At 44.1% G+C, this 20,024-nt stretch overlaps 1 protein-coding gene across 1 annotated transcript; it reads left to right on the top strand.

Annotated features, from left to right (window-relative positions):
- Positions 1–4,801: 4,801 nt before the first annotated feature.
- Positions 4,802–19,414, top strand: LOC311608079 (uncharacterized protein; the record flags this gene model as incomplete). The annotated part of the gene is made up of 7 exons (XM_084800350.1): positions 4,802–5,315; positions 15,363–15,590; positions 16,291–16,400; positions 16,924–17,010; positions 17,855–17,922; positions 18,038–18,127; positions 19,138–19,414. The coding sequence occupies exons 1-7, from the start codon at positions 5,078–5,080 to the stop codon at positions 19,412–19,414; spliced, it is 1,098 nt and encodes a 365-aa protein (XP_084656476.1). The 5' UTR covers positions 4,802–5,077.
- Positions 19,415–20,024: the final 610 nt, after the last annotated feature.

Here is a 20,024-nt window from a genome sequence, read left to right as displayed (position 1 = left end):
TCCAGGAGCCGGGCGGTGGTGGTGCATGCCTTTAATCCCAGCACTCGGGAGGCAGAGGTAGGTGGATCGCTGTGAGTTCGGAGGCCAGCTTGGTCTACAAAGCGAGTCCAGGACAGCCAAGGCTACACAGAGAAACCTCGTCTTGGAAAAAATAAAGAGGCTCCAAAGTTCCTGCCCAACTGTCAACCTGGATAAACTGTGGATATTGGGACTTCCTATTGTGATTTCAGGTGAGAGAGATATGGGAGAATGGGGAAATAGAAGGATCCAGAGGGTCCTAGAAATCTACAAGAAGACCATTAAGGCTGGCAGATCTGGACCCAGGGGAGTCTGCTCAAACTACTATACCAACCAAGGACAATGCATGCAGTAAACCTAGAACTCCTATTCAGATCTAGCCAACAGACAGCACATTCTCCACAATTGTGTGGAGAGCAGGGACTAACTCTAACATGAACTCCGGTGCCCCCTATTTGACCACATCCCCTTGGTGGGGAGGCCTGGTGGCACTCAGAGGAAGGGTAAGCAGGCTACCAGGATGAGACCTGATAGGCTATGAGCTATAGTGGAGGAGGAAGTCTCCTTCTGTCACAGCTCTAGGGGAGGGGGATAGGGTCAAACAGGAAGAGAGGGGGAAACGGGAGGATACAAGTGAGGGGATAACAATTGAGAGGTAATCTGAATAAATTACTTAAAAAAAAAAGACTTGTTGCTACATTCCTCTATCCGTGACTATTAAAATATTACAGTGTAAGTGATGTTCAGGCAACACATCTGAGAGGCTAATAAACCAGAGCCAGATTTGAAGACAGACCAATGGGGCAACACACCACCAATCTACACATGGTGTGATCCATCACTGGGCATGGGACATGTGGGAAGTTGTGCACAAGGAAAAGAGAGCCCTGACCTTACCTCTCGGCACATAAAACTTAACTTGAAATGGATCATCCTTACATTTAACAACTAAAGCAATAAAAACTTCTCAAAGTTTTAGGAAGACCTGGAAAAACAAACAAACAAACAAACAAGCAAACAAACAAAAAACCCTGAGGTGCATGAAAGGAAAGGAAAATACGTTCGACTGGATTAAGATCCAAAAATGTTCTCCCCAAATGATATTACTATGAAAATAAAAACACAACCCTGATCAGAAACTTTTACAACTGAATAAGACAAATTGTAGTTGTGAAAAGTAGTCAAAAGGTTTTTTAACAAAATTTCAACAAAGAAAAGATATGGATGGAAAGCAGCTCACACATAAAAATCCATGGGGAAGTGTAAAATAACACCACAAATGTCCATCAGATGCTTATACATCCTGTTCCCAGGAACTGTATTCAGTAATAGTTCAAACTTTCAAATGTTCATCACCACACAAGTGGGCAAATACCACCATGTAATGCAGAGAACACACACACACATATATGTATGTGTATATGTGTACATATGCATGTACATAAGTATGTACTATATATGTATATATGCATGTATGCATATGTGTACATATATATGTATATATGTACACAAACAGGAATATTTTTGGTGAACTTGCTGAACACAGATGAACTTTTTAAAACACCATGCCTAGTGAGAGAAAAAAGACACAAAAGGATCATTCCATTGATATGACATATCTAGAACAGGAAAGGGCACAGAGAGGAGAGTTTCAGAGAAGGAGAGCAGGAGGGCTTAGTAGGTGCATATGTTTCCATTTGAAGCAAACAGTGGGTGTGTCTGCATAACGCTGTAAGCATAACGTGTGTTAGTGCACCGCATCCTTACAGTAAACAAAATGGTTACTTTTACATTGTATCCTTTTTAACAAAATAACATTTAAAAACTGAGGGTCAAATCTATTTAAGAAGTATTAGTTTACATTTCCTGAGTTCTCAACAATTGGCTGTTGGATTTAAAAAAAAAAAAAAAGGAATATGAATATATACCGACGAGAACATCCACGTGCCTAGCAGAATGACTAGGATTACAAAAGTTGACTGCATGGCGTCCTGGAGAGCACATGGGCCCAATGTGACTCCATTACACTGGCAGAGATAGTATGGAATGGAAGAAAACTGTTACATAGCGGACAGAAGTTGGATGAGCATCTCCAATAAGATCAAGCTGCTCCTCTCCTAAAGATCTGGTCAAGAGAAACGGAACGCATAGGCCCATAAGAGGATTTGCAGATGTTTATACAAGTTTTATCTGCAGTACTAGAAGCAGCAAACGGGTGAATGAGTAAACAGACTTTGGTATTCTCTCATAGTGAAATATTACTTGACAGGGGAAAAAGAAGGAAGAGGAGGAGGAGAGGTGTGAAGAAGAAGAAGAAGAAGAAGAAGAAGAAGAAGAAGAAGAAGAAGAAGAAGAAGAAGAAGAAGGAAGAGGAGGATGACGACAGAGACCAGGACAAGAAGAGGAACAGAATAAACCGTTGTGGATACACACAACATGACTCGATTTCAAATTATGATGCTGAGGAGAAAAAAAAATGGCCCAAAATAAATGGTCTACATAGGGCTTCATTAAATGGATTTAAAATGTTAGAGAATACAAGGTACCTGGGACTGATGGCTGCTTGCTGATCTGCTGAGACAGTGTAGATGTAGAGAGATCGTAAGAAATTTTGGCTCATGTTAACTATGCTCGTTGCTTTTATTATGCTGATAGATTCTTGGCCTCAAGTGTCTGTCAAACTTCACTATATTTTACACTTTAAATATTTTTATTATGCCAGCTTGTTATGTCAAATATACCACGTTAACGATATATATATATAACGAGATTATATATATATATATATATATATATATATATATATATATATATATATATATATATATAAAAGGAAGGGATATCTCTCTCTAAAACATTGTAAATTCAGCCAGAAGTTGCGGTGATTAATTGATTTTGTTTAAGGCAGTGGGAGTTTTCTAATGTCTTCCATAAAGTTGCTGTAATAAATAGTCAAGTCTGCGAAGTGCATGCCATCGCTGATGTTCTCTCTGATATGATGCTCTCCTTAAGTGCACAGCCTGCATAGCATCCTGAAAACCTCCTACTTCACCTTAATCCCTCTTTATTCTAAGGAAATTGAGAAACAGAATGATTCACTCAAAGGCTGCTGTTTCTGCAGCTGCTCGTTTGAGAAGGGTCTTACTATGTAGCCCAGGCTGGCCTGAGACTAGCTGCCCTCCTGCCTCAAGGGATGGATAGTATTACAGGTATGCTGTGCCATGGCTGGGCTGAAAGGCTGTTGTTAATGGGTAATGGTGGGAAAGACACTAGTTGGATATTTTCTCCTGACTATAAAAACCCCTGTTGAAATCTCCTAAGTGCCTGCTGGAGTGTGCCCAGAGCCATAGTCTGTGGATTGTCTGAAAAAGAGGAACGTGTTCCTATTCTTCCCCCACTTCCTATCCTGTGGATGGCACACAGTTACCTCACTTTAATTAAAACCTTTTCACGGAAATTACAATTTTCCTAGCTTTTGTGTTTCTTGACTCGCCACTGGATTCCAGTTCCATGTCTTAGAGACTAAAACTTAATTATGTATCTCAGACTTGATGATACCAGATTCTTTCCCCCACTACTATTCACAGGCTGCCTCTCAGAACAATTGCTTTGTGTATTAATTACTGTATTGATTTCTTTTCTTTACGGTCATTTTCCCCTCAGTGTTCTAGAGTGGCCTTATTTTGACCCACGCAACACCCTGAGATGTCAAGGAGCACGCCAGCCGGATTCCAGAAGCAACTCCAAGGCATTCTCACCTCTTTTTAATCTGAAAATGAGCTTGCATTAGAAAAGTGACAGGGAAGGTGAACACAGTGAAAAGCAAGCTAATAAATTACGTTCCTTAGTGATTCAGCTAATTGGAAATTTAGCCCATGGTTGATTGCATTCCACACCCAAGCCTGGAGCGTTGGCACACATCGCCAGGGTGCTGCTACAGCTGTCGGGGTAAAAGGATTTGCTTAAATATGCTCTCGTTGGCACCGCCAGCGTACAAACCAAGAGCAAAGTCACACGGATAGATAATGAGCCCTTTATCGAAGAAACTGTGTTGGACAATGTCACTGCTCAGAGAATTTTCTAAAAGAAACCCCAGCCTTTGTTCCCCTTCTTTGGATGGGACCCAGAGCTGTGGCGACTGCTGACCCAACTTAGTCGGGAGCATTCTTGCAGGAAACACATGACCATCAGCCTCTTCCCAAGTATCCCCAATCACATAGCCGTTTCTCAGTCCCGCCATGATGCACATGTTAGGAAAACACTTCTCATCAGGTGAGGCTGTTTTGACAGCATCATTTCTCCAATAGCATTAGAGTCTTTTGTCACTCGAAAGTCCTCTCTGGGGGGGAATACCTCATGATGCTAAGGAGGATTTACTTCCTGAGGTCATAAATGAAGTGTGTTCTGAAGATGTGACTAACAGTCCTTTAGAATGTTTTCTGAGATGTTAGTTTCTTTAACAGTGTTTGGAAGGGAACTTTACGGCTTTTTCCCCCCCTTCAGGGATCTCTATTTATGATGGCTTTCATATCAGATTTTAATGTTTAATTCCTGGAGAGGCTTTTTACAACCATTGTTTTATTTGATGCTCTGGCCCTAGATCATAGGCAAGAAAATGTATGATGATTTTTCACTTTGGAGATGACATAACAGACTCAGGGAGGTTACATCCTCAGGGCCAAGTCATAGAGTCATGGAGTCATAGAGCTGGTTGGTGGTCGAACCAAGAAGACATTTAGCATCCCCCTGCCCCCCCCCCAACACACACCTGTTTGGCCTCTGGCCTTATGGTGCCACGATGGATCAGCTAGGGCCTAGCAAGACTGGGTGATTACAGCAACCACCATCAACTTACTGAAGAAGAGCGTTATGACCCAAGTAAATGATTACAAGGAATGTCAACGATGCTCTTGTGAACGGTTAATAATTGTGTACAAAATTCAGGTGTTGTGCCACAAGAGAAACACCAGGAACCACAGAGCCAATGATGTGATCCAAAGTAAAACTTACCCAGACCTGAAATGCTACCAGCTCCTCCACCACTGAATTCTGTGCAAAGATGCTGCAGGTTCCTTCCCTTTTTTCTTCAGCTACTGAATTTGAAACGCAAAGTGAGTGCGCAGCCATTGTCCCTAAACATGCATGTGGCCTTAGGTGTTTGCGTATGTCTTTGTTCCGAGCTCTAGCATACAACCCAGATCAGACCCCATTAAAACTGCGTGCCCACAATCTCCTCGTTCATTTCCAAGCTCTGCATCATCCTGGAAAGCTGGTGTTACTAAGAGTAAAAGTACAAGGTGAGTGTTCCTCCTAACCTGTGGTCAGTCCTGTGGCAGGGGGAACTTCACTGCGTTTTTGTTTTCTTCTCCCTCACTCTTTCTTGGAAGAATTCAAAAGGATCTGGCTTTCTATGAGGGTACTTTGCCAAAGGCTCTAAGACCCTGTGTCATAGAGCCAGGGGAGTATTGTGACATGATCATTAAGCGTTAAGTTTAGGGCGTGCACTTTATTGTAAGAAGAATGTCTGATTGTATCTACGCTCTCAACTAGAAAGTTCCTGAACAGAGAAATGCTTTGCATACATTGGTTCATTTCACCTCCACAAGTGTCCTATGAGGGAGCTGCAGTGCCATCTTCTCGGTTTACAGAAAAGACAGAGTGAAGCCTTTGTGTTCAAACCAATTTGCGGCATACGACACCACAGAGAGTGACTCAGGTCCACACTTCCTCTTTATTGTTTGCAGTTCTGGGCATCAGGCTCAAACCCTCAAGCTAAGAAGTACTCTACTGCTTAGCTACACTTCCAGACCTGGCCTTCTTTGATGGCTGCTCTCATGTTGCCGTCAAAGAATTGAGAGCACAACTCGTTCAATGGACACCATATGGCTCACAACACAAGACTGACGACGCTGTTTGGCTCTTCTCAGAGAGTGCATTGACTTTGCAGTGATTTATCTGGGGAGTAATAGAGACTGTCCCTCTGTCAACTTTCAAAGGTATGAATACATCTGCTGGCAGTTCTTTTCCATTTTTCTCCCATTTATTTTTTATTTTTTTTCATTTGTTTACTTGTTTGGTGGGGGTGGGGAAGAGGTGTATGTGCCACAGTACGGATGAGGAGGTCAGATGACAACTGGCAAAAGATACTTTCTCTGCAGGGTTCAAACTCAGATTCTCAGCCTTCAAGGCAACTGCATTTATCTGCTGACCCATCCTGGCGGCTTGCTATTATATACAGCAACAGTTTAATAACCGAGGACTGTTTATCATATATCTAATTCTTCACCATTCAGATTAATGTGAGGAAAGGAGAAAAAAACACCCCTAAATTACCATATAGGGGAGCCCCTCTGCCTCCCGCCCTCCCCCCCCCCCGCATACACACACACACACACACACACACACACACACACACACACACACACAGAGTTCTGTTATGTTTCACAGGTTAATGTCAATGACACTTTTGAGGGGAAACACATCCTCTTTCAATTCAGAAAGTAAGACCGGGTGGAATGTTAGGTAGCATCCAGCTGGAGAAGGGTGCAGTTAAAAGTAAATACAGGAAGGCTAAAGGAAGAGACGTCAGCCTCTGCTGGTAACAGAGTACAGAGCACTGAGACAAGCTGCAGCTTTGTCCAGGCCAGCCCTTGGCAGCACTACCTATGCCTGTGTGGACGCTCAGCTCCTACTGTCTGCCTATGCTCATGTAGGCGGCCTATTGAGCACTCAGCACTTGGCTATTTTACACATGGTTTTGGCCATCTGTGTATTCCCTTCGACTGGCTGGGGATTACACATAAGGCCAAGAATCCTTGGAGTAGGGAGTCTGTCTCCTTGTCCTTAGAGTCACATCCTGGAATACAGAGGAAATGCTGGCTATTTCCCGGTCTCTCTTCCCCCCCCCCCCCACCCAATGCTGTCCATAAAACAAGCCACAAGAGATTTTTATTTGTGACTATTTTCATCACACGCAGTACACAAAGCCCTCATTTTGCCTCCTAGTGTCAGGGAGCACAGGACCCACAGCAGCAGACTTAGACTTGTTATGTCATAGGTCTGTATTTTCCCAAATGCCCTGGAATGCGGGTGTCTGCTGTTTCTCTTGGGACTTCGAGAAGTCTTCGTGCTCATCAAATGAGAATCAAAAGATCTGGGGTCTGTTACAAAATTTTCTGTCTATAGGTATGCAAATGATGCCGAGTGTGATGGTGCACACCTTTAATCTCAGCACTCAGGAGGCAAAGGCAGGCTGATTGCTGAGTTCGAGGCTAGCCTGGTCTATAAAGTGAGTCCCAGGACAGGCAAGGCTACAAACAGAAACCCTGTCTTGAAAAACAAAAACAAAAAACAGAAATGCAAATGAAACTGTAACTCAGCACAGTTTCAGAACGCATATGTTGCTTTGCTGAAAGAATCAGTTTTAACCTCACAGTCCAAGTCATATAAATATCATTCTATGGCAGGCATGCATATGAAATTTTGGGAATGTTAGATGCCATGATAATAATTTTTAAAACGGAAATATTTTTGTAAAATTACAGGCATTCCTGGAGGTATTTTCATTTAAATCATATGGCACATGCATATTAATTTACTCATTGGGAATTGTATTGGCGAACCTTCTGTCAGATAGTCAACCAGTTGCATGTATTTGGGCAGTTTTAGCTCACGGTAGGTTGCCCTATCATGGGGCTGTGGTAATCCATCACGGCTGGAGCACGTAACGCAGCAAAGCCATTTACCCCTTGGGTGGAAAGCAAAGGAGATAAGAGGAGCTTGGTCCCCTAATCCCTTATGAGGGCCTGGCCTCACCAGCTCCAGGTGACTTACAGACTTTCCACAAAGCCCTGTCTCTCACAGGGCTCCGTCATCTGCCCTGAGAAGCACGAATTTACTCCTGGATCCTTAGAAAACACCGAAGAAACCAACTAGAGCAGAATGCATTGCCCTCCCCCTTCACCATTTCTTCAGTTCTAGTTCTTCTTCTTCTTCTTCTTCTTCTTCTTCTTCTTCTTCTTCTTCTTCTTCTTCTTCTTCTTCTTCTTCTTCTTCTTCCTCTTCACGTCTTATGCCCCCAGTCTTAGTACCAGCACCTTGAGCTATCATGGGAGTGTTGATTTGGGCGGCAACTTATCAAGGTATATGACTCCAAGTGGGGCGATCATAACCTCTTCCTGGGTCCCAGTTCCTGGCACAGCTGATTGGTCCACAGGAGGTCACATGTGGCTTCTGTACTGCAAAAGGCAAAATGACTAAAGTCTACATTGAACCCTTGGCAGCTGTGACTCACTACGTTTTCCTTTATATTGACAAGACGTGTGGTGGAAGCTGGTCTGTGAGGAAAAGGAAAGATTGGTACAGGCACAGAGAGGGACAGCTGAGGAGAGCGAGAAGTACAACACCTTCAGTTCAGGGTGCTGCCGGCTTTTGCTCAGCCCAATCTGTAGATTAATATTCATGATGTATTGTACAAAATATATCTATATCTTTAAGGTTGGATGGTCTTTTTTTGTTTTAGCTTATTAGGGTGCAATTTCTAATATTTGGCACAAGATGTTATAGTTTTAAAGACAAGATGGAGATTTTAAAAAAAACTATGCTAGGGAAATCTGGGTAGTGTGTGGAAAAGGTCTTTGTCAACAAGGTCCTACAACTTCCAGCTGAGGGCCAATGGAAGGCCAAGGCTTCTCGAACTCAGACAGAGTTGTTGGTTCTGTTGATATTATTGTGGTGGTTTGCTCCAGTGAATGAGCGCCAAAATTTTGGTAAATAATGTGTTGATGATATAAAGAGAAAAGTAAAAAAAGTACACTGGACTGAAAGTGCAGTACCTGGCTATATGAGATCTTGTCGCAAAAATAAAACAAAGCAAAACAAAACAAAATGGAGTCCATTCAAATTAGCTTTCTCTGGTTCTGATCATGGTTCCTACCTCAGTAAATGGCACAACGAGCCTCAGCAGTGTCGTGTATCGTTCACTCTCATTTCTCTCGAAGAATCCGTTATTTCAGCTATCCATCATTGCGTCTGTGATGGTTTGAACGGGAAGTGTCGCCCATAGGCTCGTGTATTTGAACACTCGCTCTCCAGTTGGTAGTGCTATTCTCAAAGGAGATTATGGCACCTTTAGAAGTTGGAGTCTTGCTGGAGGATGCAAGCATTGGGGACGGGGTTTAAGGGTTTAAAGCTCCGCCTTTTTTCTTGCTCATTCTCTCTGTTTCCTGTGTTCAGACAGAATTCGATCAGCTCACAGCTTCAGGCGCCATACCATGCCTCCTCTGCAGTAATGATCTCTAGTCCTCTGGATCTATAAGCCCAAATGAACTCTTCCTTAAGTTGCTTTTGGTCATTGTTTCCCCACCCCCACCCCGAGACAGGGTTTCTCTGTGTGCCCCTGGCCATCTTCAAATTCACTCTGTAGACCAACTGGCCTCAAACACAGAGACCCATCTACCTGCCTCTGCCTTCCAAGAACTGGGACTAGAGGTATAAGTAGCCACCGTCACTACCCAGCTGGCTAAGATATTTTTATCACCCCAACAGGAAAACAACTACTACAGTATCATTCTCCAGAGTTTGAACTAGAAGCTTCTGAAATGTGTTATTTGCTACACCGCACCAACACTGCTGCCCAAGCTCAAACTCTCATGGCTTACTAATCATCAACTTGGCATCTTTTCTGATACCCCTGAATCTTCAGCATTCCCATCATCTCTGCAGTTCCAGCCTAAGTGGTTTTTTTGTTTTGTTTTGTTTTTGTTTTCAGTATAAATCTGGTGGTGCCATCTATCTTCCAAAATATGTCCTGTATTCTTTTGACAACTTTCTGGGGTGCTATCCACGAGGCCAGTGAGCCTCACCTGATGCTTTACTATAGACAGCTCTAGGAAACTAGGCCCAAGTCCCAATCATGGGTGTCTCTGCTGCCTCCCTCACCCACCACGCTCATCCTCCATCTTCCACCACGCCTAGCCTTCCAGGAGATGCTTCCTACAGTGGGAGCTGTTGCTTGTGCCTCCTGAGAGAAGCCCTACCTTCCTGCTTCCTCTGTGGGCTCATCCCAAGTGTACCCATTCTTGGTGGCACCTGTCTCCCATCTACTTCTACACTTATGAATTATTCTTTCAGTACTGTTAGTCTTCCTCATCAGACAATGGTCTGTGAGGGCAGAGGTTCTGTCTGCATTCCTCACCTCTGTACCTCCCTGCTGGAAGGGCAGGGGACTTCATTATAGGTGTTGAGTGACGAGACTAGGGAAGGATTTTCCCACTGGTTATGGAATTCAAATTCTACAACAAGATTCTTGTCACCAAGTTAGCAAACATGGCCACGAGAAAGCCAGGTATTTGGTAGCCCAAATGGAGGAATTTTTTAAAAATTTTGTTTTGTTTTGTTTTTGTTTTTGTTTTAACCAATATAATAACAATATCCACAGGAAAGGAGGGTTCCAGTCAAATATCAGGGTAAAGATACAAGGAGGGTGGGCTATTGGTGGGCTGCACCATGGAATGATGGGAGGGCAGGAAGAGACCGCTACTGATCAGATCTGAGCTTTGACTTTACCTGTGACTAAAGGGATGTGACATGCAGCAGAAAGGGAACACTCGCCTAGCAATCCTGTTGGACTTAGCAGCACAAGGCAGCACCCTTGAGGGTGCAGCAGAGCATGCGGTGGATTTGTTTTGGTGACGGAGGGAAAACTCACCCAGCTAAAGGTGGTGTAGCTAATTAGGGGGTTAGACTTGGAGCCAGACTTCGCAGTTTCACATCTCTGTAGGGAACTCTGCTGGGTGACCTCAGGACAAGTCAGCGGTATTCCTTATACTTCTACTTCCAAACGGAAGCTTACCGATGATAACAATGCCCGCCTCATAGTGTGTGCATTGGAGTATACAGATTACAAACACAATACCCACCTCAGCATGTACATGTTAGATCATATACATAACAGTGCCCATCTCATAGCATGTGCATTAGATTATATAGATTGTAGTAACAGTGCCACCTCACCACATGCACATTAGATTATATAGATTATAACAGTCCCCACCTCACAGCGTACGCATTAGATGATATAGATTACAACAGCAGTATCCATTTCATAACATGTGCACTAGATTATATAGAGTCATGAATCATAAATACAAAAAAATTCTTTCAAAACAAGCACCAACCTCCTTCTTCCGCCATTGTAATCTAACTTCATTTTGTATTGTAGCCTATCACTCTCCTTATTTTTACTCTTGTTCAAGTGGGTACCAATTGGTGCTTTGGCAACTGCATGCTCTTAACACTACACATGACCTCCACAGAGCAAGCCAAGCCTCCTACCGTCACATGAGAAAGGGTCCCTGGCTTATAACTCAGATCAAGGTGAAGACTGTTTCTCAATTCCTGAAGTTTAGAAAGATCACAACTGGACACATGATGTGTTTTGCAACCACAGGCAACAAAACGCCTCAGTCTGAGACTGTCTGTGGAGCCTTGTTTTAATCTCTAGTTCAACCCCTCCCTCCCAACCCCTGCAAGGCTGGCATCGTCTGTTGTACTGATAAGAGCTTATGTAAGTCTTCTTCCTTTAATGGTCACAGATTGACCATGATACATAGAACACTGGCTCCCCAGACCCCCGTTATCAGTGAACAGGGACAGTGATAAAGGATGTGTATTAGTTTCTTTTTAGTGCTGTGACCGAAATATGTGCCAAAAGCAAGCTGCAGAAGGGCGGGTTTATTTTGGCTCACAGCTAAAGGGCATGGGAGTCTATCGTGATCAGGAAGTTAATGATGGCAGGGCATCCATCCCCAGTCATGAAGCGGAGGGAAGGTGGTTTGATCTGCTTTCACTTTTAGCGAGATGCAATGAAACTTATATCGGTATTCAATAAAGTAGGGCTCCCTAAGCCCCTCCCCCCTTCCTCTAGGGTTCTGAAAACTGTGAGGGGGAGAATCTCAGTGCACTGAGGGCGGAGCTGGGACAGGGAGGAATGTCACAGCAGATGAGGGCCTCTGTCTCTTTCCCCCTGCTCTTCTCTCTGGGGGTGAGTGGTCCTGACCTTCTTACTATGTCCTGTTGCTTTAGCCAAATTCCTTGCCACACCAGGAAATGAGCTTGACAAAGTGTTCGCTGAGGGCAATGCCAGCCCCAGCATCGGAGTTAGAAGAGTGAGTGTGGGTGCTGCTGCTAAAGTACAGAAGGCGACCTTTGTTTCCCCCTTTTTGTTGTCTGGAACCCCAGCTCCTGGGATGATATAGCCTACAATTATAGTGGATCTTCCCTCCTCAGTTAAACATCTTGGAAACGTCCTCACAGACCTACCACAGATGTATCTCCTAATGATTCTAAATGCATTCAAGATGACAATAAAGATCAAACATACATGGGCTGTCCCAGTTAGTTACATGGCCTAAAAGTGAAATGTTGTGGGCATACAGCAAACAGGAAGAACATTATATATATACACACATACACACACACACACACACACACACACACATATACACACACATATATATAATATATACACATACATACATATACATATATTTTATATATATGTTTATTGGATCAGAGTAAGCAGAGAGATATTCCATTACAATCATGGAGAGTCATCTGAGATTTCTATTTGATTAGCCCTCTATTGTAAATAAGTGTGGTGGTTAGCTGTATCGAACTATCTGTGCGAGAGATTTCCCAGATGCTTAGTCAAACATTATTTTGAGTATGAGGGTGTTGGTGGATGCAATTAGTACTCAATCAGTAGGCTTGGAAACACACCATTCTCTCTAATGGGAGAGAGATTCAACCAGTTTCCAGCAGCCTAGAACAAAGAGGCTGATGGGACAGGAAAGCTGCTTCCTTCCCGCCCACAGCCTGTAGCTGAAGCACTGCTTTGCCTACTTTCATGTCTTCAGGCTCTAACTGCAGTACCGGTCACCCTGGATCCTTGGGTCCTACTGGAACTTTACTAGAGCTACTGCATCTGCCTCTGGTAACGTCGAGTCCTTTGGACCCACAGTGGTGGCCATGCTTTTCTGAGGCACTAGTGTGCTGTTCCGTCCTTCCTTTTGGGAGGTTTTGTCAGCTTTCCATAATGATATCAGCCAAAACCTTGCAACTCATCTCTTTGTATCATCTATGCGCGTGCGCGCGCGCGCGCGCACACACACACACACACACACTTTGTTCTGTTTCTCTGGAGAGCCCTACTAGTATAAGAAACTTAGAGGGGGTTGTGCCACATTAGTGAGTTCAGGAGGCCAAATGTTAACGAATTTTTAATTTCTAATGAGGGCTTCGAGTATTAGATAAATCCTGACCACCATGAACATGAATCACTCAATTATAGACCTAGTACACGCGGAAGCCAGAGCCTCCTGCTCAGGGAAGTTAGACAAACCTTAAACCGGAAAGCAACACTTCTTCCCACTTGCTCACCACTGCAAGGGCTGGCTCCTCAACAGCTCCGCTCTTGTTTGCAAACCTGCATGCCTGGGATGCAGAGGTGGGAACTGGCCTCTCCGCTTTCCCTACACCAGAAGGTCAGGATGATGCCCTATGGCTCAGTTCCAAGTCACAGGCCCTGCCTGAAATACACCGTTACAAGGCTCTGTGACATCTCTACTTCCTCATGGATCACAGGAGCACTATCATGCTCACCTGGGTCCCAGACACATAGACTGCATAGTCTGGGAACATGAAGAAAAGGCCCGGATGTCAGTTTTGGGGAGGGGGTGCTTGGTGGAGCATACCTGTAATACCAGCAGAGGCAGGTGGATCTCTGTGAGTTTGAGACCAGACTGGTCTACAAAGCAAGTCCAGGACAGCCAAGGCTACAACACAGAGAAACCCTGTCTTGAAAAACCAAAAGAAAAAAGAAAAAGAAAGAAAGAAAGAAAGAAAGAAAGAAAGAAAGAAAGAAAGAAAAAGACCTGTATTGTATCAGAGTCCCAAGGCCTCCTTTCTTTATCTTCCTGGGGACAGAAAGGTTAAGGAGAAAAAGGTCCCTGCTGCACTTAGCATACTGGGAGAAGTCTTTCCTCATCCTCTTGTAGAGGAGTGATCTAAATTTCTGGAGTGCCCCTGAGGTTTGATAAAGTCATTGTAACTGATAGCACAGTGCTTTGGGATGGACAAGAAGCAAGGACAGGACTTCGAGCACCGATGACCCTGCCTTTGGCTGTTGGCTGTGCTGCTTAACCCCAACTGTGCCACAGGAGGGAGAAGGAGGCGAGCCCGACTGGAAGATTGCTAGATTCAAATAATCTAAGGTATTTTGGTTATCTCTCGGGGGGTGGTATTTTCAGTACGATAAGCCTGGCTGATTGCTTTGTGGTCTGGGATTTTTGACCTTAGGCCTTTGGTTCAGTTTTGTAGCACTTGCTATGCAGCAACACCATGCTAAGTTCTCGAAGCATAAAACACACTCATGAACATTTGTAATCTTGAAGACGATCCATAGTCTAGTGTTAAGATACGGTATTAGTAGGGCCCTTTTCTAGTACCCACGCTAGCTCCCAAGTTGGATTTATTCAACAAGCTTTAAGCTCTATAACTGGGCAGATATTCTAACCCAACTATGCTAATTGGCCTACCTCCCAGCCATGTGCCCTTTTACTTGCAATCTCAGTCTTGCCTTGGCCTTCCGCTCTCTCTGTCCTCACAGAGAACTCCTCATGGCAACCTTCTCCCTCTCTGCTCTTCTTAGCTCACAATTTGAGACCCCTGATTGGTCGGAAGTCCCGCCTCCTGTCCCCTCTGCCCAGTCATTGGTGGTTCAGTTTTCTATTAACCAATCAGAGATAATTAGGGAGCATTGTTTACACAACATTGATACAGGAGACTCTTTATAGAAATGAAAATACCCACCCGACTCCAAGCATATCTCGAGGAACAGAACTCAGCATCTGAATACAATACACAGTGCGTAAGCCTATCCCCCAACAGTCTAGTCTAAGAGACTAAGCACCTCCCGGAGTGGTGGCGCACACCTGTGATCTCAGCACTTGGGAGACACAGGTGGATCTCTTTGGGGTCGAGGCCAGCCTGAACTACAGAGTCCAGGACAGCCAAGGCTACACTGAGAAACCCTGTTTCACCAGCACCCCACCCTCCGTAAAAAAAAAAAAAAAAAAGAAGAAGAAGAAAGAAAGAAACAGCACCAGGACCAAATTGTTCTTTTTAAAGGCAATGACAAAAGGAAAACTCAACATAGCTTCAAAACTCACCTTCAAAGAATCTGTTACTCCTCCCACCGGGAGGGTGACAATGTTGGTGGCACTGAGGGTAGCCACTGAGGCTGCTCAGACAAGATCCTGCCTTGTTCCTCCTTCGTATTCTAGGTACTGTCATCCACCCAGGAAGCCTGGCTGACCTTCAGCACTACGCTGGCGTAACAGTCAACGAGCAACAGGCCATCAGCAGCAACTTTGAGCATCCGACGCTTGCCTCATCTGGGGCAGGAGCCCCAGATACCCCTGACTACACCTGTATGAAAAGTCCTGGGAGAGGCCTGCCTATGGAGGCCTCCTTGAATTCTGAACCCTACATCTGGGAACAGAAGAAGCCAGGTCTAGGCTGCTGGGTTCGGGGGTTATTTTATACTAATAGTGACTACAACAATGTCTTCACCAATATTATTCTAAAAAGAACCCAGAATTAAAAGCACTATTGCAACACATTATCATGAGATTTGGATGAATATAGCCCACTCCAGAAATGATAAATAGAGGTAGGTTAGATATAGGTAGATAAATAGACAGATAGATAGATAGAAAATTGACCTACATTTCCCAAACATAGCATTATTCTATGTTCTAAAACTTCCTGCACTTTTAAAATTGTAACTTTGAAACACAGTTTAAGTTTATTCTAACTAGAAATATACACATGAGATATGAGTATTGGGGAAAAAATAATTCAACTTAATCATAATGATTAACTTGAGGGGTCAAGTTACAGTTATTTTTCTATCTCACAATATTGATGTGCTTTGGGACATTACTGTTTGGAGGAGGGGGGAAAGTCACCCTGAGTTTTATTTACCCCAAACACAGTGAGACACATTCTGCCTACCTAGTGATCAGAGGAAAACTATTTAAAGATAAGAACATGTTCCTCCTTCCCTCCCGATGCTCCACTGTGTGGCATGTGACCCTTCCATTGTAAGTTCATAGATACATTCTATCTTTTAGAAAAGTCTTAACACAGATGTTTTCTTTCTTTTTTGTGTGTTTTTTGTTTGTTTGTTTTGTTTTGTTTTTCTTCCAGAGCTGAGGACCAAACTTAAGGCCTTGTGCTTTCTAGGCAAGCACTCTACCACCGAGCTAAATCCCCAACCCAACACAGATGCTTTCAATGTTCTCAAGATTCAAATGGAGGTGGGCCATGACCCTTCTTAAAACAACAGCTTTAGCTGAACAGTTGGTGGCTTATACCTTTAATCCCAGCACTCAAGGTGGGGCAGGGGGCAGAAGCAGGCAGATCTCTGAGTTCAAAGGCCAGCCTGGTCTACAGAATGAGTTTCAGGACAGTCAGGGCTAACATAGAGAAACCACGTCTTGAAAAAACAAAAGCAAAACAAAGAAAGGATGACGGCTTCGTGACTGGACAGACTCCCTTTGTCTGCTGATGTAGGTTCCAGGTACAGCAGACAATATCTGTTTTAATAGGTGACAATTTAAGGTCCTACGTTGGGAACATAGCTACCTTGTCTCTTCATTTTGGCTTCCTTATTTGAAAAGCTGGAATTATGTTTCTGTCTGACCTTAAGAGCCACTGGGGTAGGTTTAAAAAGGAAGCAAACTGGTTTTAAGACGGGGAGTCTGAGAATTAAATACTAAACCACCTTGGAAAATAGGTAAACTTTCAAATGTAACTAAAATTAAATTTGCTTTTCAAAAGATTGATGTGACAATTTGCATCCACCCTGGCCACATCTGCCTGCATCACCTGTCTGCATTTTTGCCTTCCGAACGGAATATTCACTCTGTGAGTTAGCAAATGTCTAAGCATGTGTGTGTACCTGGGGGTGGGTAAGCACAAACCTTACGCAAAGATCTTTGTGGGTTTGAATCCAATTCATGGGAAGAGTGGGAAAACGCTTATTTCATGATTGCATGAAATACAGATGGGATGTGAAATCCACAAGAGAAAAAGAAAAATGCTATTTAAATAAATTCATGATGTGTGTGTGTGTGTGTGTGTGTGTGTGTGTGTGTGTGTGTGTGTTTAAACCATGGGGAGGGGTCCTCTCTGATTTAGAACAGGCTGAGAAATATCTAAGTTCACCCTTCGCAAAATCTTTGGGACATTTCTCTGTGACTGAAAAGGAAGGCATTGTCAGCATCTCACGGTGTTTGTGCTGGACCCCGGCTTGGCTATGAAGAAAGGAGACTTTTTAAAGTACAGTTGCGTTTCTGACACAGCTGTGAAAACTCTCCCTGTTGGCAAGGTCCCGGTCTCCTCCTTTTGCTCCCCCATTCTCCGTGGTGGGAGGACCTTCCCGTCTCCTTCCTGTGAATTGTGCGTCCCTGTCTGCTGGTCCTCCCATTCATTAGCCCCTCAATCCCCTCCATTCATGCAACTCCACTGCCGTGCTCATAGGACTTGTGTATATCCCATCTTTCCCGTCCGACAGTGAGCCTCTTCCCCCGGGGGGTCACCCAAGACTGCAGATCCTTTGTTCCCCTTCCTTCCCAGCCAGTGGCCTGCTCTACATGGAACAGGTGCTCGCACTGTCCGAGGTCCTCTTGGTGCTGCTTTGTTTAATGTCCCTTCCAAGACCTGCCCCTTTGTGACTTTTCACTGGGTCCTTCTGCGTCTTGATTCGTAGACTCTCCACTACGGAATAAAGACTGTGTCAGCTGATGCTGCCACGAAGCCAACCGTCAGCATGCGCCTGTGTGAACCGAATCCATCGCCCCTTCTCGTGTGTTCCCAGCTTTGTCTCACATCTGCTCTGTGCCCTGTTCTCCCTTCCCGTTCCTTCTCTTTTCCCTTTGGGTTACATCTGCAGGCGAGAAGGTGTCATTTTGCTGCTGCATTCAGGCTATGCTGAAACCAACTATGATTCTGCAACTATTCTGAAGACGGTGGTGTATTTCAAGTGTGAATGAATCTCCGGAAGTCGCTAGCTTTGAGTAGCTCATTCTAGGTTTTAAGTAAAGCCTGGTAACCAAAAACTCTATTCTGAAGGATTTTTGTTTGTTTGTTTGTTTGTTTGTTTGTTTTATTGTGAAGCAGAACTCTACCCATTATGAATACTAATGGCATAGGGATTGGTCACCAGAAACCGGAAGACATTTAAATTAGAAATGTTAACTTTTCCCTCTTTCTGTGTATATATAAAGATTGAAAACAATTGCACGAAAATAGACACACCCTACTTCAACGGTGTGAACTTTATTATGTTTTTGCCTGCATTTTCTCATTTACTTCTCTAACGTGTTTTTTGACCAGAAAAATAATAGCAATAAAACGCTAGCATGATGATGAACCTAAAAAACCTTTAACACTAAAAAGAAAGCTGCGTTGTGGGTTGTTATCTGGAAAGGCAGGGTGTGAAGGGCCCTTTTCCTTCTAAGATTTTCATGTGAAAATCGTTTAAATTCAGACTGGAGTGTGGCTGATGGATTTTAAAGGCATGTGGCCATGATTGGTGCTAGGGATGGATAAATGTTGCAGGTGTCCAGTGAACCACACTTCCCGTCATCCATCTCTCTTCCTTCCCTGTGCTTCTTTAAGAGGATCCCAGCATCCTTTCATTGATTCTCTTCTACTTTATTTCATGCAGCGTGGGTTTTCTCCTTTGGGAGACCTTACAAATCCCTGAACTTTTTTCTGCAATATATTCTCTTTAATCCCACCGAGAACAAAATCCCACCGAGGTCTCCATGAGCAAACAACTATTTGGGGTGGGGGGGGGGGAGCCAAACGCTATGCTATTTACTCAACTTTTCTTCTGTGTGGCCAGTCAGGGAACAGGCTGCAGCATTCAAGATAAAGCCGGCCCTGGCCGGCCCTGGCAGCCCAAGAGCCACCCCATTGTGATTCAAGATTCGGGGTGTAAACAAATGCTGCGTTAACAATCAGCAGTTTGCATTTAATGCTTTATAGCCGTGACTGGGCTGGGAAGAACACAGTAGTGTCTTCTTCGTTGGAACTGCAGTCGGGGCTTTATTTAGTTTTTGGGCAAGCAGCACCAGCAGCTGCAGGCGCTCAATGGGTGCTTTCTAGTCGGCGTGGGCCGCAGGCGGGCGCGTTGCCTGGAGCCCAGGGTCCGCCGGGCGGCGGGGGCAGGAGGAAGCGACCGCGGGGCCTGCATCCCGTCTCCGTGACAGGTGCTGAGGAACAAGCCGAGAAAGGAGTCCTCCCACCCCCTCCCAGGGTCTGACACTAAGTGTCCTGGGTGGTATTATTATTATTATTATTATTATTATTATTATTATTATTATTATTATTATTATTATTATTATTATTATTATTATTACATTTTTGTTTCAAGAACTGAGAGAATTGAAGGGCAGAAATGTACCCCGTGGCTTGGCCTTTCTCTGCTAGGCCAGTGATGATGAAGAGATGACAAAGACTTTGCTTAACGACCAAGACTCCGCTTAGATACAAACCAGAGGCTGCTTCTGGCCCAGTGCCTTCTAGATGCTTCACGTAGTTAAATTAGGAAACATGCTGAGGAAAGCCCTGCTAGCCATGTTTCCTGAGGACCTGATTGCGAAGGGTAGCTGTGTTTATTATCAAATATCATTTGCCGAGCCCTTTTATGTGCCAGGCACTGATTTTATACTCGTTTCCTCTGTAGGCACACCCCCTTTCAAAGTTTGGTTGCTGCTTTTCTTTTCCCTTTTTAAGAAAAGAGAAAATAGAGTTTCGGAGAGGTTAATCTGCCCAACCTTGTTACAAAGCTTAGAAGGAATATAAAATAACGGTCACTTTCTATGGGAAGGTTCCCATGTGGAGTCCACGTTGAAGCCACCAGGTGGCTATGG

Source organism: Acomys minous (assembly GCF_964271855.1).
Source record: "Acomys minous genome assembly, chromosome: 11".
Lineage (NCBI taxonomy): Eukaryota > Metazoa > Chordata > Mammalia > Rodentia > Muridae > Acomys > Acomys minous.
This window is presented reverse-complemented; position numbering and strand designations above follow the sequence as displayed.